Here is a 25,583-nt window from a genome sequence, read left to right as displayed (position 1 = left end):
AAGTTGTTCTTATCAGAAATTCGACTTGACTTAATTAAAGTCTCATTACCAATCTTTTCCATTTGATTAAATAACCAGATCAACCATTACCTTGATCAATCTCACATTAGTCAGCATATAAAAATAAAAGGGTAGGCTAAGAGCAAAATATGACTATTTCAAGAATCTTTAATACAAGAGAACTTGAAGAAATTGCCAAAGGTCATTTTGCATTTTTCAAATACATCTGCATTTCGGCTAACTTCATATCTCTATGGATTTTGTACACTCCACAACCTACCCTGTTCCCTGACAACTACCTCATTTGACAATATGATCATTGATCAAAGTTCTAGAACTCTAATTTCAGGTGAAGCTCAACTTGTTCACGGCTAGCAATAGACCTGTCTCCGTTGATTCGTCGTTTGCTTTTTCCTTGACCTTGGAGTTGAAGGAGCTTTCTTTGCAGACTGGTTCCAAGTTTAAGACACACTCCTTGAATCTGAAGCAACTGATTAGGTGGTCATTTGTTAGTCCAGCTACTTGCATGAATGTATAAATGACCGTCGGACCCACACTCCGGAACCCTCTCCTTACAAGTTCTTTACTTATGGCTTCGGCTTTTGGAGATTTGACTGGTACTTGGCGCGGATACCTGAACTGGCTGACTATTGGCTTGTGGTTCACAAAGTTCCAAATAAATGTGTCAAAGGAACCAAACTCTTCTATTATCTGCATTGCAATTGAAGAAGACAAAAAAATGTTAATTACAGTGTAGAAAGCCTCAAGGTATGTAGTTATGGACCAAGAACATTTTTCTTTCTCAACCAAGTCTTCTTAATCAATTCATATGTGGGTCAGGGTCTCAGGAAGTAGGTTTCTTTCATTTTCTAAATGTTTTCTATGGCAGGTAGCAGAAAAGTTTGAAAGTTAAGTGTTAAAGGTTGATTCCCTGAAGCAAGAACCTTTTGACAATGACTAAGGAACAAAATTTTGCTACTTTTATACATTCTGTGTATAAGATAAGAAAATAACGATGTACCGTATTAGAGTATGTACCTTACTAATCTGGCGTGCATTTTCAATTATCGATCGCAACCTGAGCTCGGACAGCAATGAGCTGGCAGTGCTTCCTGGTGCAACTATCTTTTTCTCATTCAGTTTTGAGACAGAACTTGGATCAAAATCCAAAAAGACTTCACTGTGCTCAGGAATACATGAGAACAATTAATAGAATTTTTTGAGCAGTTGCTACATATGAGAATCTTCAGAATCAATGATAAACCAAATAGTACTGGAAATATATATTAACATGCTAATTATTTAATGACCATTCTCTTCCGATACAAGTAAGATTAATAGAGAAGCGATATTTAATACGAAAACAAGTCTGTACTGTCATTTCACACTGATTTTTGTCATGGTGGAGTCTACCACCATGTCGGGTTTCTGAACATTGTACCAAATTGTTTTTTACTATAAAGTGGAGCTCGTATACAAATATGATTGAATCCAGAATACATAAAATCCGAAGAAAATTATGTCAGTACCAAAATAACTGCCTTTTGCTAAGAATGGCAGGCCATGTAAGTTCAGCCAAGGCTCCAGAGAAGCTGAGCAACTCAAACAGTTTCCTACACAAAAAACCGAATTCCAGCATTCATAGAGATTCAACACGGAAGCTGAAAATAAAAGAAAAGACTCTGCAAACACCAAAACAAACTGGCATACTTGTCATCATGAACAGGAACTCCCCACTCTTCGTCATGAAAAGCAACATAACTTGGTTCTGGCACAAATGAGAATATATCAGAAATTAAAGAACAAGAAATGATAGTTACAATGTTAATGCAATAGATAACTTATAACATTTTATTTATCCTCCCCTAGGTTTAAAGGTACAGAAATTTTGACTAAAGAACAAGGCATATGACCAATGCGAAATTATGAATCTTAGAATTATTGTTTGACATAAAACACCTTAGATGCCCAGTATGAGGTAGAATGAAAGAAAATTAGTGATGCTAACTCGCTGCTATAGCACCCTGCTTTGCCAGACATCATTGCATCAAATTCACAGTGGCAATAGCAATTACCATCTCGGTGAAACAAAATAAACTGTTTTGAACACATGTTTAGAGCAATTAATCATCAATAATTTTTTTCGGGGGTCTTGGGGAGGGGGGAGGAATAATTTTTTTTAGCTTATGATCCAATTTTAACTACACTAGCAACCACTAGTTTCCTTTGCAATCAATACATATGACTTATGCTTATGCCTATCAAAGATGTGAATGTGGCATATCTGTGGAAAACAGAGCTTGATATGGTGAGTTAAAACCCCCCATCCCCCAAAAAAAAAATTATTGTTCTCCCTTTTTGGGCATTAATGTTATCATTGTCATTTGCTCTATGTAAAAAAAACATGACATACAAAGCTGAAGGTGCTTTTTGACCAATAGTTCATAATTTTAAATTGGGATGAACAAGAGAAAACGTATTAGCATTTAGTAATATTCAAACACCAGATGTTAATTAGACTTTACAAAAAGATGGAAACTATCAAAATTAAGAACATATCTCAATAGAAACAGTGTCAAGTGTCAACTACCATACTGGATTCAAGCACAAATTTCTGTCCAATTATGGCTATTCTATGGACAAATCCCCACAATATTCACATCCTAATTGAGTAGTTAACTTACAAAGCTGCTAAATAACTAGTTGGTTCACTAAACTTAAACACCGGGAAATTTCTAATAACCATTGCACTTGCTTTTCCTAAAACCACATATTTCTCACATTCCATCAACTTTAGAAGCATGTTCAGCTATTTTCTTACTTTTGTTCCATTATCTCACTCTCTAGACCCTACCAGTGAAACCATGCCATTATATACATAATAACTCTTAAATAACAATCCAAGCTGTAACACTAGATGGAGTCAGCTACATTATTCAAACAATACCATAACATATTAAAACCTATCCATCTTAAGTGTTTCCAAAATCAATCATATCTATTATAATCAACTATCAATTATTGAAGTAATTTTAATAACTAATCCAGACACAACCTAGGTGGGGTCAGCAACATAAATTTGACAACACCATAATGTCCTACCACTATTAACCACATTAGATAACATACTACTAATACCTATCTATCTCATCTTTATAGCTATAACCAACAACATCAATGTCACAACTTGCAAACTAACTACATTAAAACAAAATCATGATTCATGAACTTGAAGCAGCAATAAAAGTCAAAAGATACCTGTATTTGGTGTTACCCAAGCACATCTTTTCTTGCCCTCCAAGCTATCACATGAATCCACCTCAGCACCATTATCAGAAGCAGCAGCCACACTGCAACTGTTGACCTTCTCAGCCTTGACACTACCCTGCTTCTTCCTAGCCACCACACTGACCCGACGCGCCGCCACGGCCGCAGCCTTTCCGCTCGATGAAGCCCCGCTGTGAGTGGAGGAATCCGTCGACGAGGCATCAGATGAGCAAGAGGCATTCATCGACAGGTTCTTCAGCAGAGCCTGATGGTGGCGCTCCTGCCGCTTCAGAATTGCCGGTGCCGCCGCCGGCGAAGGCTTCTTCTCCTTTGACACAGTCTCTGGCGAAGGCTTTTTCACAGGTTTCCTCCCGTCGCTGGCGGCACGAGCCTTGTTGCAGGCGGGGACGAGCACTTGCCGGAGCTCAGAGTCGCCGGCGGCAGCCACATTCATGGATCGGACTCTCGGTGGACCCGACATTAAAGCTCTTCTAGAACCTTCTTCTGAAAACTCTCTCGGAAGGTCAACAATGCTGAATAACGAAACACCACAGGAATAAAAATTCAAAATTTAAGGCTTTCACTCACACAATCGGGAAAAAAAAAAGAAAAGAGTTTTTGTTGGGTTTGAAAATTTGAATTCCAAATTGAGTGGTAAGATTTCAATTCAATGCAAAACCCTAGTGTGTCTTTTTCTTTTTAGCTGCATTGCTGAAAACTGAGCTTCTTTTTTTGGGGTTTGTGATTTTCTTTTTGTTGTGTGAGTGAAAAAGGTTGAAGCTTTGGATTGTTCTGTTTATGGTGTGGGTGCTTGAGTGAGAGTGGCGGAAAATGGTGGAGAGTGTGTTTAGAGTGGTGAGAAAGTTTATGAGAAAGGGTGAGAAAGTGAAAGGGAAATTTAAAAAAAAAAAAAAAAACACAATGTGAGTGAAAGTGAAGAAGAAGAATTGGAAAAGGGAAAGTCTAAAAAAAATGGGGTGGTAAGGTAAGTTTGGTGAAGAAAGCAACGAATCAAGGAAGAGCATATGAGAGAGAAAGGAAAAGGTTATAGCTTGACCAATCATGAAGTGAAACGTATGAGAGAGAAAGTTTGGACAATAGGACACATTTTTTTTGTATATTATTTTTTTCTATATCAGCATAGTATATTTTGTTATCATATCAAGAGGTTAACGACTAAGTGTGTGTTTGGATTACAGTTTATAAACAAAAGTTTGTATAAAATTGATTTTATAAAATTGATTTTAATTAAGAGTGAGTTGTTATTAATGTAGTTTATGTTTGGTAATTTTTATTTAAAATGAATTATAGTAAACTAAATATTATTTAGATTACATTATTTAAAATTACTTTTAGATAAAAAGTTATAGAAAAGTATATGAATTTAAATAATTATTTTATGTTCTCTTATAATTTTATTTTAAATATTTAAATAAATTTTAATATTTTTTAGTACTTTCAGTATTCTTTAATACTCTAATAAAATTAATAGAATCATAATACAAAGTAAGAAAAATATTTCATACAAAAAAATTAACAATAACAATAAAAAAACTCATATAAAGAAATTAGAAATTTTATAAAAAATAATAATATACATAAAATAGTATTAGAAAAAGTATTATAAAAAAGTAAACATATGAATATGAAGGACATAATTGGTACATAGAATATAAAATTTAATCCAACATAAAAAGATCAACAGAAAAGTTAGAATTGTTAGTTTTCCGTAAACCAAAGGTTGAAAATAGAAATCACTTTTATGTTTATAGGATAAAAATATTGTCAAATATAAAGATAAAGTGTTCAAAAAATTCAAACGGATTCTCTTTTTCAACACAAATCCAAACACACCCTAATTTATTATTTTTATTTAAGAGTTTATTATCGATAAATATATTATTATATTTATAAGATAAGATTTAAACTTTTAATACTTGTTTAAATAAACGAATCAATTAACTATTCGAGCAACGCAAGTTAGTTAGTATTGACATATCTAATTGGAAGATATTGCCAGAAAAATTAAAAAAAAAAGCTGATAACTCATACTAATAAACCGCAACTAGAATGTAGAAAAAATGGGACCCACTTATCCAACGCTTTTCCACACATTCAAACATTTCATCACCCTCCCTTTGCTACTACTACTGAACAAAAAGAAAGGAAGCAACTTTGTAACAAATTTCAATGGCTGCAATGTATAATTTAGTGTCAAATCCAAAATCCTTATCATCATTCCTCACAAACCCACCTTCCATTCCATGCACTAACCTCACTCATGTCTCATTTGACCAATCCCAATATTGTTCTTCATACTCATCCATCACTAGAACAAGGCCAACAAGATCATCATCATCATTGTTTCAGAGCAATGCCAAGAAGAAGAAGAATCCATGGTTAGACCCTTTTGATGATGGTGAGGATCCTGACATGGAGTATGGATCATTGTTTGCTGATGGGAAGCAAGAGGAGGATCCAAGGCCCCCAGATGACCCTGACAACCCTTATGGATTCTTGAAGTTCCCAGCTGGTTATGCTGTTGAGATTGCTTCTTTGGGTCTCAAAGTCAGAGGTGATGTTAGGAGGTGCTGCTGTGTTATCTCTGGTGGTGTTTATGAGAACCTCTTGTTTTTCCCAACTATTCAGTTGCTCAAGGATAGGTACACTTCATCATCATAAATCTAAAATTGTGTTTGATATGTCTTTTAGAATAGAGAATGCAAACTTGCCCAGTTTTTCATTTCTTTCTCTATTATTTTAGACTCTTTATTTTGTTTTTGATTATGAGATAGTAGTTTTAAGATAATATGTAGCTTTTGATAAGTGTTTTAAGATAAAATAGATAGTAACATTGAGAAAATAGTAAGTAGACCCTAGGCTAAGTTTAACACAAAAATTGTACGAAATTTTGTTTTAAAATTTTCTAGATCGATCACTGTACAGATACCCCGGAGTTCAGATTGATGTGTTGGCATCAGAGAGGGGGAAGCAAACATATGAAATGAATAAGAATGTGAGGTGGGCAAATGCTTATGATCCTGATGATGAATGGCCTGAGCCTGCAGAGTATACTGATATGCTTGGAGTTCTTAGGGTACATTTTTTTCATTTTTACTTCTAAATAATTTTATTTTGTGTTAACTTGTGATGAATTGTTTGCATTATATATATATTGTGATTGCAGAATAGATTCTATGACATGGTTTTGAGCACAAAATTAGCAGGGCTTGGGCATGCAGCATTCTTGTTTATGACAACAGCAAGAGATAAATTAAGCTATGTGTACCCAAATGTGAATGCTGCTGGGGCAGGATTGCTTTTAACTGAAACATTCACTCCAGAAACTTTGAATCTCTCAGATGGAGGATATTATATGTGAGTTTTATAGCTTCATAACAGGATGATTTACTAAATCATATCAGGTAGGTTTTTCATGCCATTGGTTAGGAGCATGTTTAACTACACATTATAGGTTAAAATGTTAAATTACTATGGAGGTCCTATACTTTATTCAATTTTCAATTAGGCTTAAAAATTTGCAATCAATTATCTATATTAGGTTACAAATTTGTAATCTGGTCTGTGTTCAGTAAACATTTTTAACAAAGTATTTTATTATATAAGTTTTTTCAATCAAATTCCTGATATAAATTTATTTTTAAACAAATTTGATTAAAAATATTTGTATAATATAACCTTTTAGTAATAAGTTTTTAAATCATAAAAGCTTTAATTTTTAAGGTAACTAAACCTTAAGATAAGTGAATCAAAACACATACTAACTGAGATTTTTTTTTGTTGCTATGAGTTTGATTGAGTAGGTATGAACAAATGAATGATTGGTTGGGAAGGCCATTCAGAAGTGTTCCAAGGACCCCAGTGCCACCTCTAAGGGTATCACTTTCAAAGAAGGTGAAGGAGGCTGTGGAGACTAAATACACAAATGCAGGTGCTCAAAAAGGGAAATATATTGTCATTCATGGCATTCAATCAGATTCTAAGGCCAACATGCAATCTAGGGGTGATCATGATAGCTTGCTTCCCATTGAAGTTTGGGCTGATATTGCATATGAGATAAGGTACAAAATTTTCATAGTAGCAAGAATTTTAATTTAACTCTTAAATTCGGTTGATATTATGATTTTAAATGAGTTAACAAATTTTATTTTTTTTATTATATTGGACAATTTTGCATTGGTGAAAATTCAGTTGCAGACTTGCAGTGAATTTCATGTGAAGTTGATAAATAAGAGTCGTTAAATGATTTGATGGGTTTGACTAAATTGTCATCTAACGACTATCAGCTATCAACTTCACATGAAGTTAACTGCACCTGAATTTTCACCTTTTGCATTTTAAATATTGTTATGATTGAGTCAATATTGTTTACATTTTTCTTTTTGAAAAAAAAAAAACTATTACCAAAATACACTAATTGTTAATCATTGCTTCAAGCATAGAAGACTTGTAACAGCAAGTTAAAGATGTTGACTCAAAAGCATTTTTAATGTGATGTAAGAGTTTGTCTTGTTCAATAATTTTAAGCTTTCGGCCTTTTTATTTTACTAAAAAAGTAAAAAAGGCATCATGCTTAACTTTGGTAATTATGTTTACTAAACATGTTCTGTTGAAACATCCCCTCAGGATTATTACTATTATTATGAATGTTACCGACATGTTTTTAATGTTTGAGGAACAGGGAATTTACTCCAGTTTTTGTGATTCCACATGAGAAAGAAAGGGAAAATGTGGAGGAAGTTGTTGGAGAAGATGCTTCCATAGTCTTCATCACCACCCCTGGACAGGTACTCAACTATACTCTTCTTTTGTAAGAACTAAGAAGTAAAATTATATAGTTTCTAAAAATTGTAAATAAGATGAATGAATAAATTATTAAATAAATAAGACCTTTGATAGAGAGCAATAGGCTTTTGAACACACATTACGGCATTTACTATAGTTTTAGATAGAAAATAAAATAATGAATAAATTAATTAATAGAAATTGTTTTAACACCTTTTCATTATACAACAGTGATAGCATTTCATTCTTTTATATGTATGCATCAGTTGGCTGCTCTTATCAATGACTCAGCTGGAGTGATAGCTACAAATACAGCAGCCATTCAACTTGCAAATGCAAGAGACAAACCAAGGTAATTTATTAATCAAATTAATGATTGGTGTCCCTTAACTCCTTAAGGGGCCATTTATTTAGAATTTGATGACCATAAAATGCTTCTTTCAAAAACCAATCAAAAGGTGTAGATTCTCTAATATGAGTTTTTAACATGAGATCTACCATAATTAAAGAGGTGAGATCCAAATAAATGACAATAAATATATAAAGATTAAGTGATTCACATGACAGGATGTATTCCCATCAAACAACACATGCATTCCAATTCCTAAGTTAAAATTGTTCCTCTTATCATGCAGTATTGCATTGTTTTGTTCTGAAGAGAAGGGAAAAAAGTTTGTGCCAGATGCAGAAGAGAAGAAATGTACTGTAATATCATCAAAGACAGGGAAGTTGATTGATATTGATGTTGAGGCTGTATCAAATGCAATGCAAACTTTCAATGTCTCTCTAGCCTTAGTATAGTGGATGAGGGAAAAGATGGAAGGATTCTGCACTTCCTGTTAAGTGATTGTATCAAATGTTGTCGTTTAACTTTGAAATTAATAGGAAAGACATATTTCTCTCTAGAAATTCATGGTTCACTTGGTGTTCTGTATGGTAAAGCAGGAATACAAAGACCATAGGATAGAAAAAACTTCCAAAAGCACCAGAATAAATCCTGAATTATCTATAATGAATGCTGAATCATGTTATGGAAAGTGGAAACAATGTCAAAGTCACCAACGAATGAAAGGATTGTTTGCATTTCATTAGAAATAGTTTGAAGGAATCAGAAACATAACCCTTAATCCTCAATGAAGAATTATAAACTACCAAAATAGTAATGTTATTCTAGAGAAGAGGAATGAAACAGCAAGATGCAAAGAAATTGGCACATTGGATGCTGCGAGTTCCTCCAATTCTTTCTAATCCGAACAAAATGCAGCTTAGCACGCAAGGCTTCCACTTGATATGGCTAGGGAAGGTAGATCTACGCAGTCTTATTCCCACATTGTTAAGCTACATTAATGAATTGGCTTGGCACGAGTAGACGGGTCTTCTTTTGATTCCACAATAATTATAAACAAATATCCTAAAACCCACAGGAGAATGTATTGTAAAGGAACCCAAGAGAGACATGCAACAAGACTCATAATGCTGCCAACATATTGAGGATCCTTGATGACCCCAAATGGAAATTCCGTTACCCATGGAATGCTTTTTCCGAATCGTACGCCATAGTACGTGCCAGCCTCACCAAGTAACTGATAAACCCTGTCCATTTCACATTTCATCAGTCTTAATTTACTATTATGCATCAACAAAGTTTAAAGAAAATAAAAAAAAGTAGACAAATCGTTGTATTGTATCAAACTTGAACATCTATTCCATAATCACAAACAATCATAATGCTTAGTGTCTTTATACTCTGCCTATTTCAGTTTTTGTAGACATGTGCACTAATAGCAGTTTAAATGATAACTCCTATCATATCTCCCTTCCCCTATCAGGCAGTGCTACAGTGTGAGTTGTGTTATTTGTACAAGAAAATGAGTATATAAAACATTTCTCATAATAAAAATCTACCGAGTTACCCCCAAAAAAAAATTTTTACAAAAAAAAAACAAAATAAAAAAAAATGAATATCCATTCAAGGTGTGCAGCATTTGTCACTAGCCAATCATTTGTTATCTGTTGGACCATTTCCAAATGATTCCCTTCCAATTCATAATCAGTAAGCTCACATCTTTATCTCATTCCACCAAAAACAGTAAAAGAAAGACAAACCAACCGTAGCAACGTGGGAGAGATTACCAAAATCTCAAAAAGTATCATCAATCAACCCATCATCAAGTACTTTTCTTATCTCCTAAACAATACACTTAACAGCCATTTCCAAACCAGAACCTCATACCTCAATCTCCAAATAATCAATAGGCCTCAATCATTAACAACACACTTATACAAGTAGTAATGCTAATTATTCCTCAAGCAAAAAATCAGCAATACCATTTCTCTAAGTCTCTCTCTTTCTATAATATCCACCACCTCTAGTTTACCAATATCATTACTCTCCTTTATGTAAATCAGCAATGCTAAACCTTTGACATTAAATCATGATCTTAACTGATTAAAGTATAACTATAAGATCCACATAGCACTTTCTTATTATATAGTAAAAGTTACTTCCATTTCTAAAAAATCCATAGCATACCAAAGTAAAAAAGGAGTCAAATTTACAAAACCCCATTACTAGATCAAGCAAACCCAGAAAAGAATCAATGAAAAACAGTTCACATATGCATACATATACAAATATATGGATATAGAAAGAAGAATACCTGAAGTTGAGGAATTGGCCAAAGGCAAAGAGGGGCCAGAAGTAGAAAGGAGGAGGCCAATGGAGAGTGGAAACAGAGAAGAGAGAGATGAATTGAATGAGCTTCAAGAAGTGAGCAACGAGGGCCATGACCTTAGAAGGGTCACGGTCTTTGCCACAGAGGTCAACCCATGACTGGGGCCAGTTCCATAGCCACCAGTAGAATGGGAATGGTGACAACACTCCAACAGCCGCAAAAATCCCCATCACTCTCACTCACACAATTTCACAAACACTTAGTGTGCGTCTTTCTTTGGGGATCTAAAGCAGATTCCTTTTCTTCTTTTTTTTTTTTTCTTTTTTGTTTTTCTATTGTTTTTACCTTTACCTTCTCTCTGCTTTTCCAGCAAAATCTATCACTCAGATCTTCTTCCTTTTTTCATCTGAAAATAAAGAAAAAATAACTAAAAAAAAGGGAATGGACATGAACAAAAGTAAGTTGAGAAAAACAGGGTACTGATCCTTAAAAGTTGGAATTATGAAACTAAAAGGGAAGGTGATAATGTATGTATCTTTTGTTATTGGATTGTGCATTTTGTTAGCTGGCCCAATCCTAAGTCCAGATTTGTTGGATTCAAAATAAAAAGGGGAAGAAGCCTTTTTTACAAAATTTATTTCAACCTCATCATACTTTTTAATGTGTTGATGGAACGTAATAGAATATTCATATTGCCTTCAAAATAAATAGAACTTGAAAGGAATTATTTTGATTCAACCATCTATTTTTTCAATTGTCTGTTAAATCTTTTATTTTGAATATCGACTAATCACTTAATATTTCTGGGTTTTTTGTTTTTTGCGCGATTTAGTAAATTAGTTATAGTAACCAATTCTATAAATCTATGAAGTTCTCAATGGAATAATTTATTTTATTATTAATTAAGAATTTCGTATATAGCTAGAACGACCTTCACAAATTGCAAATACTAATTTGTTAAGAATTAACCGAATTGAAGCTATAGCATCATCATTAGTTGGAATCGAAATATCCGCGAGATCGGGATCACAATTTGTATCGATTAAACAAATCATTGGAATTCCCAAAGTGATACATTTTCTAAGAGCGGTATACTCCTCTTGCTGATCAACGATTATGACAATATCGGGTAAGCCAGTCATATATTTAATGCCACCCAGATAGGTTTTCAAGTGCGATAACTGTCTCTTCAAAATAGCAGTATCTTTTTTTGGCAAACTATGGATTCTGCCTGTTTTTTGTTCTGTTCTCAAGGACCTGAACTTATGAAGTCTCGTTTCTGTAGTATACCAATTGGTTAACATACCGCCGCCGAGCCATTTTTTATTAACATAATGACACCGAGCTCTTGTTGCAGCCCGTGCTATTAAATCCGCAGCTTTATTTTTTGTGCCAACAATTAAAAATTGTTTCCCCTTACTTGCTGCATCAAAAACCAAATCACAAGCTTCTGATAAAAAGCGAGCAGTTCTTGTAAGATTTAGAATATGAATACCCTTACGTTTTGTGGATATATAAGGTGCCATTCTGGGATTCCATTTTCTAGTACCATGGCCAAAATGAACTCCCGCTTCCATCATCTCTTCCAACGTTATGTCCCCTTTTTTATCAGTGTTATTTGTTTTTTCACTTAAAACTTGGGTTGGTCGAATAGTTAGCTTACTCGTCTGGTTAAACAAGTGTTGGGTATTCAAATCTTGCTTTGTGCATGCAACAACCTATTGACCAGCAGCAAACCCTTAAATAGAGCTCAGATCCGCGATAGATTAGTCTTTAGTCTGTCAAATTAGGAGATACAAATATAAAAGAAATTATGCTATTTAAACTATAGCTCGTTGCCGGAATGACAGATAATTAGATGCTCCTTTTTCTTAATAATGTATTCAAATGATTATCTTTAGTTCAGAATTTAATGTGAACAAATTGTTTTTACATTGAAATTTAATAAAATATTGTGATTCGTTTTGCATATATCATACATTTTATAAGATCTAGAGTACAAGATGTGATATCTATATCCGTTACAAGTTATGTATGTACAAAAGAATTTGTTTAGTAGTTTTTTATAAAAGTGATTTGATAAAAAAAAATCATCGGTTTTTACCTTTTTTTTTTCCTGAATCAAAATTTTAAAAATTGCAATCAATGTTAGATGAGTTAATATTTAATTTTATCTTTGAATTTGTATATTAATATTAATTTAATTTTTAAAGTTTTAATTATTTTTTTAGTCTCCAAACTTTACAAATGTGACTTATATTAGTCTTTAGATAATTTTCAACACAAAAACATTAATGAAACGCTTACACGAATAATAAAATGCCATACTAAAATTTGTAAAACAGTGTCGTTTTAGTTTTGGAAGGAAAAATTTTAATAAATACCACTTATGATAGTTTTTTAGAGCTATTTGAGTGGCAAAACAAAAACAACATCGTTTTACATAATCCAATATGACATCTGGCTGTCTATATCGACTTTCTGTAACGTTTGTGCGTCGAAAATTATCCCAGAGACTAACATAAGTCACATTTATAGAGTTTGAAGACTAAATAGAAATAATTAAAACTTCAGGACTAAATTAAGACTCACATACAGATGGTAAAATTTAAAGATAATTACAAAATCAATTCTACCCTCTTAAAATTGATTTAATTTCGATTGTTACTTTATACTATTAAGTTATTTCTAAATACAAACAATATGCATTTTCTAAAGATTTAATTATTCTGTTAGTTTTTATAGTTTCGTGAAATTTTTAATTAGGTTCCTATATTTTTTTAATTGGTTCTTACACTAAATTTTTTTTTTCAATTAGGTCTTTTTTAATAGTAATTGGTTTAATTATATAGGGATCCAACTAAAAAAGTTGGTACAGGGACTCAAATAAAAAGAAAAAAAATATAGAGACTCAATTGAAAAAAAAAATTAATGCAAAAATCCAATTAAAAAAAAAAGTATTAGAACGAAATTAAAAATTTTACGAAACTATAGAAACTAACGGAGTAATTAAACATTTTCTAAATACAATCCATCAACTATCTTTCCTCATTTTCACGGACCACGGCGTCCAATTTTTTCTTCATTGAAATCTCAAAGTAACATATGTTTAGTAGTTCTTAATAAAGAAATTTTCATAGAAAGTACTCAATTTTTACCTTTTCTTTAATCAATTTTAAACAGTGAAATCAAATATTAAGTAATGAAATTCAAACCTAACAACACATAAGCTTTTTTAGGTTTTAAATTCTCAGGTGGTGTTTGTTGGGTTTGTTTTTATTTTATTTTATTTGATAACACATGCATGGCTCCACATGAGCCATAATGGACAATATTAGTGACCTAATTTGCATATATCAACTTCTATAACTATATTTTATTATGGTTATCAAGTTTTTGCAATAAAATTGTACCAAACTTGATACTAACTTTTTTCAGAAATATAATGCGTATCTTTTTAATAGTTTGTTTAAATAAGTGTTTGGATTTAAATCTTATTTTATAAATACAGTAATTTATTAATCAACGACAAATTTTTAAATAGATCAAAATTCAAATTCGTAATAAATTAGTTATTTACCTATTAAATTAGAGGATGTCATGAAAAAAAAATGATGTAGCCTTATAGAATGGTCTAGATATTTAAGTTAGTATAATTTGTGATCAAACCTACTAATTGATGTGATAATAGAACAACAAATTAAAATGTTGTTACATTAATTATGCATTTCAGTTAAACTCTTAAACTTACTGCTAAAATAGAAAACTTAAGTTAGCTAGCATCCAATACATTTACATTTACTCGAATCAACTTTTCTTTTAATGTGTCATTTCATGTTTGTGGGATAAAGAGTAATTAGAGTATTGATTTAGTGATAGCTTGCTTTATCATATAATTAAAGGCACCTTTTTTATTTTCTTACAATAATCCAAACAAAACATATTATTTTAAATTTACTTTTTACAAAACTATTTAAACATAAACTAATTTCTATATAATCAATTATATTTTTAAAAATCAACATATATAGAAATATAATAATTAATTTTACTCTTACTAATAATTAATTTAAATGTAGTTCTCAGATCTCGTTATCTTCTCCGTAATAAGTGATCATATCAATTTAAATATTCAATTATCATAATCCTCATTCTTAAATTCTAAGTTATCGTTAACCCTCTATTAATTATAGATTATACAAATACTAATGCAAGACACGATATAATACAGGGCATACATATATACTCATTTTAATTTTTAGTAATACACACAAATATGACATATAAAATATAAAATATTTTTTAAATAAATTATAATTATATATATATATTTAATTCATTTTAAAAATAAAAAATAAAAATAAGATTAGACATATCGATATATTTTTTTGTGATTGAAAAATAACAATAAAACAAACAAGAAACATAATATAAAGAATAAAGAACTGCTTAAGAAGCAAGGCACGTAGTCTCGTTAAATGCTACTTCAAATTCCTTCCAAGATAATATGGGCTCTACTTAATGAGTATGAGTCTTCGTCGTCGTCTCTGCCATGATATCTGCCACTTTATTTGTATCTCTCAAGATTAATCGAAAATCAACACGTTATTTCTAAGACACGATGTTTCCGATTTTCAGCACTAATGAATCAACAAAATCAGAGTTATCTTGAAAATTATTGACAAGATTTAAAGCATCTAAATAATCTATTTCACAAATAACATCTTTTTGTCCTAAGTCACAGGTTAGAAGATATTCTCTCCAAATAGCAAACAACTCTCCTTGTAAAAAATTATGACTCTCAATCGTTTCCAAATAGCCTCATTGCTAACTACTTCTATTCCAATATCTACTAACACGGGCATAACCAACACGATCACCAATACCAGGATAACTTGTATCACAATTAACCTTAAAAATATCCATCGAATGGGGAATCCATGAGCCACTAATAGTAGAGGCATAAAAATTCGTTGCAACTCAAAAACATTCTGAAGCTCATTTTCCAAGGATAAAACCATATTAATCATCTTATTTAGGGGCCAAGACTCGTGTAGATAAAAAATCTCATTATTCCTAGAACGTCAAATCCACCATAAAACCAGAAAAGAATCTAAAAGAGCACTCTTTGCTATGAAACAAGAACCATTTCATCAAATCCATAGGTTGATCGAAAATCTCCAAAGTTCGCCAAACTAGCTGAGCTTTCGGACAATTCCAAATACAATGGACAATCAATTCCTGACCAGAAAAACATCGTGGACAGCTGTTCGTTGGTGAGATGTCCGTACTGAAACGAAAAGTAGCAGTGGGTAGAGCCTCCCTAAAACAAAGTTAAACCAAGAATTTATGTTTTTTCGAAATAAGCTGACGCCAAAACCAAAACCAATTCCCCTGATCCTTCTAACTAAACTTTTTCTTACTGAGTCACAAGTGACCACTACGAGAATCATAAACTTTTAACGTCGCATCAGACAAAAACCATCATACTACTGAACCTGCTTGCACACCCGGATTATAAGAAATAATGGTGCCTTGTAAAAACTGGTTTAGAGGAGAATAGATATTCTGATGGTGCCTGTCCAGATGACCAAAGATCCAAGATTTGGAGATCCAAATAAGAAATGTGAACATAATCCATCTTATGACAAAGTTATCCATCTTTTCTCCAATTAGAAAATCAAAAGTTCTGGTTTAGATCTCCAATGCATCAAACAAAATCACCCTTCAAGTTATCCTAAATTTTACATATACTCTTCCAAACATAAGAGTCTATGTTTCGAGACCAACTGAAATAGTCTCCGAGAGAAAAACGGTATTTTTCCGCCAATAATTGAATCCATTACTTTTTTGGATGATGAAAAAATTGCCAATCTAACTTTTCAAGAAGAACAACATTAGCACAAAACGGATCTCAAATCCCCAAACCACCAAACTTCTTAGGAGTGACCAACACCATCCAACTAATCAGATTCATGTCTCTACCATCAACTTGACCTTTCTAGAGAAAGCTCCACATTGTAGATTCTATCTTATTAGATATCCCTTTAGGGAATAAAGATACTTACATGCGATAAAAATGAATCGCAACTATATATTACTGAATTGATCAAATATAGTCTTTCCACCTTGTTAAGTAATCTTCTTTTTTAGTTGGCCAGCCTCCTCTAAATCTTATCTAGAACATCATTCAATGTTGTAATTTACGTTACTCGAGAATGACTAAGAATAACTCTTATACATATCGATATATAATAGTATTTAAATGTGTCTAAACATATTCGAAAAAGTATTTTTATTTTTTACCAAAATACACGATTAAACACAAAAAATACATATTAAATAAATAAATATCAATAATCAATATATAAATACAACAACTCAACGAAATGTTGGTAATTCATAAATCATGCTACATGGACCTGCTTTCTATGGCCATAAACTTTCTCATGCCTTGCACGAAAAAGGAAACCTAAAAAGCCTTGAAAAAGCAATTTAATTTCATGCGTTTTACATATGTGTATGTGAGTGTGACCATGCGAATGAAATTGAAATTGATGCTCATTATTTCATAGATGCATGCCTAAGCTATGCCTAACCCTAAATTAAATTGGAATTGCTGAGAGGTAGTAGGCACCAGCCTCACGCTTTTTCCAGAACTATGTTAATGTTTATTAATATGATTTTGCATTGGGAGATCGCATAAAATAATTAGGTTATAACAAAGAATCGAATCGAAGACGATAAAGATAACTCACTTTAATTTAATTTAATTATTGAAGTAAGACTAAAGAAAACATACAGCTCTATATATTAATGAAAATGATCATTTAAACAAATATTTTTTTTTTCAATTAGAAATGTGAATTTTTAAAATGGGGAATGCGACTTCCATAAAAATGTGTAAAACGTCTTTTTATAAAAATGCTTACATGCTGTATTATTATTAGATATATTAATGAATTGGTTATTTTTTAATTTTTTAACAAATTAAAATAAAACCGATTTTTTTATAACGATAACAATAACTCCAATTTTTTCATGGATCTAATTATATTTTTAAATTTTTAGGGATTTAAATGTCTACAAAATAAAAAGTAGTCAGAGATATATTTGTTTTTTATTAAAAAATTTAAATATATTCGATTTAGATTATTTAATTCGATCGGATCAAATTAGGTCAAATAATTATAATGCAAACAATTAGGTTTATTATTGTTGCTATAATAAATCGATTTTGTTCTGGTTTATTAAAAAATAAATTATTAACCAATTTAATAAAAATGTCCAATAATAACATGATACATATAAATATCTTTAAAAAATATATTTTTAGTATTTTTAATAAAGTGGTCTCCTTTCAAAATTCAGTGTGATAACAATATTTATTTCAAAAAAAATGTTATAGTTATATATTTAACGTTCAAAACCATGATATGATCTACATGAAAATTAAATTATTCGTTTATAATCTCCATACTTGAGCACTACACGAGAACATTCAAAGATGGCGAGCGATGATAATATAAAATTGATAGAATCCAAAGTTCTTGAATGAATACATAAATGATATGGTGGTTAATTATATGTATTAGGGTTCCCATATGGATAATTATTGTTGCTGAAGCTTCCTGAAGCTGACATCAGTTCATCATTAATTATTAATAATTATCATTAGTCTATCTTAAGCTAATAGCTACCCTAATACCCTCTTTCTGTTTATTCTCTTTAAGCAAGCTTATGAGTTAATCATACAGATAATCTCATATATATACATTATTTTCATTTAAATAAATAAAAAATATAAATGTGATCGAGTCATAACAATATATATATATACGTTATTTTGATAGCATGCACCAAGACAAATATAAAGGGTGGCGAGTAGTTGTCTCAACTTTTTTTTTTGTCTCCAAAATTTAAACAATTATATCTATATATAATATATGTGTTTACAAAAATAAAAAAATATTACATGATTTATTGTGACTTTAATATTTATGTTTTGATTTTTTCGCTCATTAATATTTTTTACTTAATTAATTTAATATCATACACTTAAATCCTTTATATATTTTAAATTAATTTTTACATATTTATCTTTATATTTATTTTTAAGAAATTTGTTTGTTTTTTAAATAATATTAAGATATTAATATATTAACATTATATTATCAGAATTTATTTTTAATATAAAAAATAGAGTTGTATTTTTGTTAAATATTGACATTTGAAGTGTTTTGCTGGTTTGTGAAGCAGTCTTTCAATACACAGAAAACGTGATGAAACAAGGTCGTCAGTGACGCAGCAGATCCCAACCAACACGCGGGAGACATGATGCAGTAAGAATGTAGCGACGTGGCAGCGCCCTGCCAACATGCAGGGGCGTGATACTTCAGGAATCCCACCAGCTTTTGCAGAAATTGGCGCACGTTTTCGAGGAGCAATAGATGTTGGGTCTACAAAGAGTAGGTGTGTTGAAGACGGTCTACATATAGGAGACAGCTCCTTTTTCCGAAAATCAGCGAGGCAGACCCAAGCTCTTTAAATAAAGATATTCCTCCTCCAAAATGATATACGATCAAGTGAGTTTGAGAGAGAAGGTGAAGTGAAGAAGAAGAAAAAGAGAGTTAGCTTAGTAGTGTTAGTGTAGCCTATGTAAACAAAATGATTATACAGAAAAAATGTTAGTTTCTATTAGTAAAAAATGGTACGTAATTATACTGCATTCGAAAAATATATTATCAATTATTCATTTATTTGGATCATCCACTTTATGTAAGTTGATAAATTTTAGGGTAAAGTATATTTTTTGTGCCTGAAGTTTGGCAAAATTTTCAAAAATACCCCTAAATTTTATTTTGTTTCAATTTTGTCATAAAATTTTTTGATTTGCATCAAATATACCCTCGACGACTAAATTTTCAAAAAATTTAAGACCAATCTAACGATAATGCATGAAAATTATGCTTGATTTGCTTGTGTTAAGGGTTGTTCTTATGAAATTGTTGTTGAATCGGTCTTAACTTTTTGAAAAAATAACCGACAGGGGTATATTTGATGCAAATTAAAAACTTATGGGACAAAATTGAAGCAAAATAAAACTGAGGGATATTTTTAAAACTTTTGTCAAACTTCAGGAACAACAAGTATATTTTACCCTAAATTTTATTTTTTTATGTATTTAAATTTTTAAATTTTTGTTAAGTATCATATGAAAATATAGTATTGTTATTTTAGTATTATTATTATTTTTTGTATTTTATTAATATTTTATTTTATATAAATGTGAATATGTAATTTTTTAAAACTTTTTTTGTTATAATGAAATTAGTTTTATGTACATTTAATAAATAATTTAAATATTAATAAATAAATATTACAATAAATAAATATTACAATCAGAAGTGTACCTATATATTTTTCATAAAGGTGTGTGATGTCAACTTGAATTAGAGACTTGCAATGCTTGGACGCCCAAATGCATGGATTGAAACTTTAAAATATGCGATGAAGTATTCTGACACCGTCCGCCTCCTCATTCTCGTTGTACAGAGGTCGTATTTTTATTTGGACAATTGAGTCCGACATCTTCTAAACCATGACCAAGAGCCACCATGGCAAAGTTTGGTAAAAATTCTCCCAACCACCGAAAACTTTGGTTATGGACTTCTGCTTTGTCAACTAAGCCTTTCAGTAATTGATGTTATAGATGAATCTTGACTGGACTTTCGCAATTATAAATTTGACCTTGATGGACAAGCCGATCTCAATCAATGGCCTTATAACTTCAACAACGTGTCCGAGTCCAACTTGGAATGATCCTGTAAAATCATTCCAATGGTGCACGTGTGCCTACTGTTATATCTTCGTATCTTCCAACAACCTTTTTTCTATATCAAGCTAACTTGGATAAGCCAGTCGCACCCACACCCATACGTCTTGCATTTTGCATAGAACGTCTGTGACTCAAACTCATAAATATTGTAGTCGACTCCTCTAGAAATAGTGTAACTTCTGATTGCTGCGACGATAGACCTTCTAGAACTATATTCTATTTTGATCCTAAACTCCCCGTCCTCAGGATCAGCAACACCTACACAAAACAGAAATCGTTACTGATTGATCCATCCAAAATATAAATGAAGACAAACATATTTTTCACTAGCACGTACCTATATTTGCATATTCAGGAAATTTCAGTGCATGCATGGCGTCAAGATCCAAGATACGCATAAAAGGTGGAATATGTCATCGGTTGATTTACTGCCGGAGGAACCACTATATTCTCCGTTGCTGCCTCACCTCCCACAGCACCATTCTCATCTTCGTCGTCAGTTTCATAAGTAGCTTCAAAGATCTCTTCGCTATCACTGTTTATTCCTTCTTACACTTCAACTCTATCATCCTCTATATTTGAATCATGTTGAATCCCATCTTCTTTTACATTTTTGAACTCAACATAAAGCTCAATCTTTGGCTTTCGCACTTGAGTTTGCTAGTGAATATGGAACATATTCTGCATACTTGCTTCATCAATGATCGACATAATATCAAACTGTATTAGGTCACCAAAAACTATAATGAGATTCCGATACAAAATATTGCTTACTCTCCTGAATATGTCGTGCTCCATGCTTTGATAGAGACCATTTTGAAGCTCAATGAACGTCATGGTAAATGGAACCACAAACGAAAACGGATTTTCACACACACAAAACTCACTCCCTCATGAGTATTCAGTATAATCTTACTATTGTGATACACCTCCAAATTAGCGGTATCCTCTATTACACTAGCAACACATTCAAACAACTCTCTTCTTCACAATGAAATGGTACCGAACTTTGTCTTATATAGGAGAAGCACTCAACACGCTCTCCATGTGTTTCTTCACTAACCAACAAGACTGAGAGACGTGGCAATACGCCCCCGCGTGCTGACTCAGCACGCCCTCCACGTATTGCTTCACCAACCAACCAGACTGAGACACGTGACAACACGCCCCCACGTGCTGACTCAGCATGTGTCCCCACGTGTTGCATCACCAAGCAAGCAGACTGAGATACGTGACAACACGTCTCCCATGTGCTGCGGCAACACACCCCCCACGTGTTGGCAACATTCTCCTGTGTGTTAAAGTTTCTTTATGACACGTTCACCAATTTATAAATACACTAACTACACCCATTTTTAACTAAAATACCAATAATATTTTCAATTTTTTAAAAAATTTGCCTTATATTATTATATTAATAATTAAATTGTATATTTTAGATGTTTTTTTGTGTGTAAAAGATACATATTATGTCTGAATTATTTTTATTTAACAAAAAAATAATTAAAAAAATTTGTTTGAAATTCGATCTCTATATATTAAATTTTTTTGGATCCGTCTAGACTTTTATAATCAATAATAGTGCCAAAAAATATTGTCCAACTATATTTTTGATGGTCGCTTATTAATTGTTATAAAAAGTATTTAGTATTTTTGGAGCAGAAAGCCAATGCTAGCTTTTTGTTATTTTGTACATACAATGGAACCAATAATAGAGACTACTCTTTCATAATAATACCTTGAGATGTGTTTGCTTTACTAGCTTTTTTTATTTGTTGTTGCTATGCTCTATGCATGCCCACATAAAATTTGTTGAAACTTTTTATTATTAAATTAAACATGGATTTAATTAGACTTATTATTGTGGGGAATAGAATAATACTTTATTTTATATATCTATGGTTAGTATAATGATTAGGGATAAGTAGTATTATTTATATCTTGTGATATCTTTTTGGGTGTTGGACCACCTTGTTCATGTGATGCCAAAGCCCAAAAATAAAGGAAAGCTATATAAATGGTATAAACAATTTCATGTGATAGATGTTATCACCAAAAAAAATAAAATAAAATAAAAAATATAAATAAAAAATTAATGTGTTACACTAATGTGATGACAAGGAAATTTTAGATGCATAGCTATCTCTAATTTGGAATGTTGCTTTTGAGTGTAAATGGCACATTCTTTGAACATGCATCCCTCTTGCAATCAAATTAAAGTCCTTTGTTTTAATTTATTAATTAATATAAAAGATCATATATATAGCTTACTAATAACAAGAATCTTACCAATCCATAGATTTGGATTAATCTTTTTTTTTTTTGAAAAAAAAAATTGTGGAATAAACATATACTTTTTTATGGATGATTTTAAGTGTACTCTAAAAATTGTACAAAACCCATATTTACATATATAATTAGCTATTCCAAAAGTTTAAATTAAGTTAATAAACGCAAAGGAAATAACAAAAGATAGAATATTTGTATGATAAGAATATTTGGTATTTCATTTTTACTTTGGTAACACCCTATATAAGTTTCTAATTAAGGTCAGTCCCTAATCTTTATTAAGAAACTAAAAAAAACGTATATAATAAATAATGAATTTTATAATGCAAAGTTAGTTATTTCAAGGGAATTTGCATAAATTCCTATTCATTCCCCCCTAATTACGCGTTACCGACCATATTAATATTTCTACATTCTTATATTCATCAAAAACTACTAATATATAAGGCATGAATGGTTGCATTGTTAGTCTTTGTTTCTATTATTAGTTTACTCTAATAATGAGAACGCAAGAATATAGTCAATAATTAATTGAATTTTACTAAGTAGATAATGATTTTTATAAATAATGTAAATAATAGATTTTAGAATTGACCTAATAAAATAAAAAAATAATCATTTTAATATTAAAATAATTATCTGTATACTTAATAAATTAAACATTCAACCATTATTAACTGTACATGAATAAATCGAATAAAAAAAATAATCATCCAATTAAAAATAATAAATATAACATACCTATTAAATTGAATATCCAACATATTCATTGATCATATTATTTAATATTCTTATTATCTACTTATACTTTTTTTAATTTAATATACCTAAGCCATTGATCTTATGTAAATTTGGAATCGAATATCTATTTGCTATTGCAGTCAATTATTGCCTGTAGTAGTGAATGAAAATTATTTATTGAACTTGTGAAAATTTAGCAATATATATATATATATATATATATATATATATATATATATATAACTTTTAGTTAGCTTTTAACATATTTTAAAACGTCATATTTTAACATCAAAATAAATAAATAGAATAAATATAAGAAATTAACTTTTAACTAGTTAATATTAATCAATTTTTTATATATTGTAAAATTATTTTTTAAAAATTTAAAATTTAAATTAATTTAAATTTCAAAAATAATTTCAAAAAAATTAATTGACATTGAATAAAAAAGTTGACTCCCGATAAATATAAATATAAAGAAGGGACATATATATTAATTATACCTTTGATTTTTCTTTATCTAACACTTAATTAGGACATTTTACTTGTTTTTCTTCAATGTACCATAGTTAGGAGTATGGAAAATATTGATCATAAAAAGAGTGAGAACATAGAGCATAGATTCACCATTTGTTGTAGCCATTAATTTAAAATTAAAAAATAAAATAAAATTTTATGAATGGCTTATATTTCTCTCACTTGGTACGTACCCTCTAATATTAACTTTAGGAAGAGTTTTAAGTGTATAAAAATATTGGTATTTCAATTGTTTTAATTGTTGATTTAAATTATAATATATATATATATATTAATTAAAATTAACTGTTAAAATAACTAAAACACTGGTATCAGATACACTTAAAATTTTTTCTAAACTTTAATGTTATATAGGAAGATATTAGTGAATCTGAGTGATGTAAATTTACATGTGTCTACATATAAGCATGTTAGTAAGTATCATTTAACATCTTTTCCATTTTTCCCTTTTTGGGTACAAAGAATCTATGTTTACTTTTCACTTGTGATTTAAATTTAAGTTAGTTCCACAAGCTAATCTTAATTGGTAGGCAAGTGCATATGCAACATTTAAACCTCACCAAAGCAGTCACATCATTTTTCCTTTGTTTTCTAGGCATCAAATTTCTGCAAAAGATTTGGCATTAAAAATCTTCAGGATAAGTATTATTTTGGTATATTTATGTGTTTTTTAGATTACGGCTTTCATCTTCACTATTTTGACTTTATTCTTTTTAATAGAAAAAAAGTTTCCATGTAAGCCAATCTGTCACAAAAGTCTACTCTCAAAAGCAATAGTGAAGCTGTCCATTTTATATAGTTGATGAAGTGAATTTTATGGTGTTTATAATTTGGTATTTAATTTTTATTTATTTTATTTTTTATGATAAATTTTGAATATTTAATAATTATTTATTTTTATATTTTAAAATTAAATATTAATTTTAAATTTTTTGATAAATTAGCAAATCTTTTTAAGTATCATACCAATCACTTTGATCAATTTTACTCACAAAATTTGATATAAATTAAACTTAACCATTTTTTATTTTTTAAATGAAAACAAAAATGGTGTTTTGCAAAAATATAATACAGAGATATGGAACATCAAAAATTAATCTATAAATGAAAAAACTCGTTAACTTTATGTATATTTATGTATATCTAAATTATCTATTAATATTTATAGTTTTAAAAAATTGAAAAAAAATATACAGAAGTATATATGCTTTTATTAATTAAGGGTTTGTCTTTGTTCAATAATATAAATAAAAGTAACTACTATATTTTTTATTCAAAATTTTGTTTAACAATATAGTTGAGAATGTTTCACATCTTTTTTTTTCCATTTACCCGGAATCGTTGAGTATAATAGACTACTTAATATATCCTGTATTTTTTTTTATTTTAAAAAAATATAAATCTAATAATTTATTCCATACGAAAACTCA

General features: G+C 30.5%; 4 protein-coding genes across 4 annotated transcripts; 1 reads left to right on the top strand and 3 right to left on the bottom strand.

Moving 5' to 3' along the window:
• Nucleotides 1-137: 137 nt before the first annotated feature.
• LOC112709737 (uncharacterized) lies at nucleotides 138-4,530 on the bottom strand. The gene is made up of 5 exons (XM_025761645.3): nucleotides 3,259-4,530; nucleotides 1,711-1,768; nucleotides 1,530-1,613; nucleotides 1,039-1,180; nucleotides 138-711 (listed from the first exon to the last, which is right to left on the bottom strand). The coding sequence occupies exons 1-5, from the start codon at nucleotides 3,746-3,748 to the stop codon at nucleotides 346-348; spliced, it is 1,140 nt and encodes a 379-aa protein (XP_025617430.1). The 5' UTR covers nucleotides 3,749-4,530; the 3' UTR covers nucleotides 138-345.
• A 782-nt stretch (nucleotides 4,531-5,312) lies between these two features.
• On the top strand, nucleotides 5,313-8,982 carry LOC112709735 (photosynthetic NDH subunit of subcomplex B 1, chloroplastic). Its single transcript, XM_025761643.3, has 7 exons — nucleotides 5,313-5,930; nucleotides 6,214-6,364; nucleotides 6,455-6,645; nucleotides 7,092-7,349; nucleotides 7,970-8,075; nucleotides 8,340-8,425; nucleotides 8,709-8,982. The coding sequence occupies exons 1-7, from the start codon at nucleotides 5,458-5,460 to the stop codon at nucleotides 8,872-8,874; spliced, it is 1,431 nt and encodes a 476-aa protein (XP_025617428.1). The 5' UTR covers nucleotides 5,313-5,457; the 3' UTR covers nucleotides 8,875-8,982.
• A 155-nt stretch (nucleotides 8,983-9,137) lies between these two features.
• On the bottom strand, nucleotides 9,138-11,251 carry LOC112709736 (phosphatidyl-N-methylethanolamine N-methyltransferase). The gene is made up of 2 exons (XM_025761644.3): nucleotides 10,734-11,251; nucleotides 9,138-9,666 (listed from the first exon to the last, which is right to left on the bottom strand). Exons 1-2 carry the CDS (start codon nucleotides 10,976-10,978, stop codon nucleotides 9,417-9,419), a joined length of 495 nt encoding a protein of 164 aa, XP_025617429.1. The 5' UTR covers nucleotides 10,979-11,251; the 3' UTR covers nucleotides 9,138-9,416.
• Nucleotides 11,252-11,650: 399 nt separating this feature from the next.
• Nucleotides 11,651-21,423, bottom strand: LOC140175403 (small ribosomal subunit protein uS2c-like). Its single transcript, XM_072203748.1, has 3 exons — nucleotides 21,276-21,423; nucleotides 20,657-20,844; nucleotides 11,651-12,466 (listed from the first exon to the last, which is right to left on the bottom strand). The coding sequence occupies exons 1-3, from the start codon at nucleotides 21,421-21,423 to the stop codon at nucleotides 11,651-11,653; spliced, it is 1,152 nt and encodes a 383-aa protein (XP_072059849.1).
• Nucleotides 21,424-25,583: the final 4,160 nt, after the last annotated feature.

This window comes from Arachis hypogaea, chromosome 9, assembly GCF_003086295.3.
Source record: "Arachis hypogaea cultivar Tifrunner chromosome 9, arahy.Tifrunner.gnm2.J5K5, whole genome shotgun sequence".
Lineage (NCBI taxonomy): Eukaryota > Viridiplantae > Streptophyta > Magnoliopsida > Fabales > Fabaceae > Arachis > Arachis hypogaea.
This window is presented reverse-complemented; position numbering and strand designations above follow the sequence as displayed.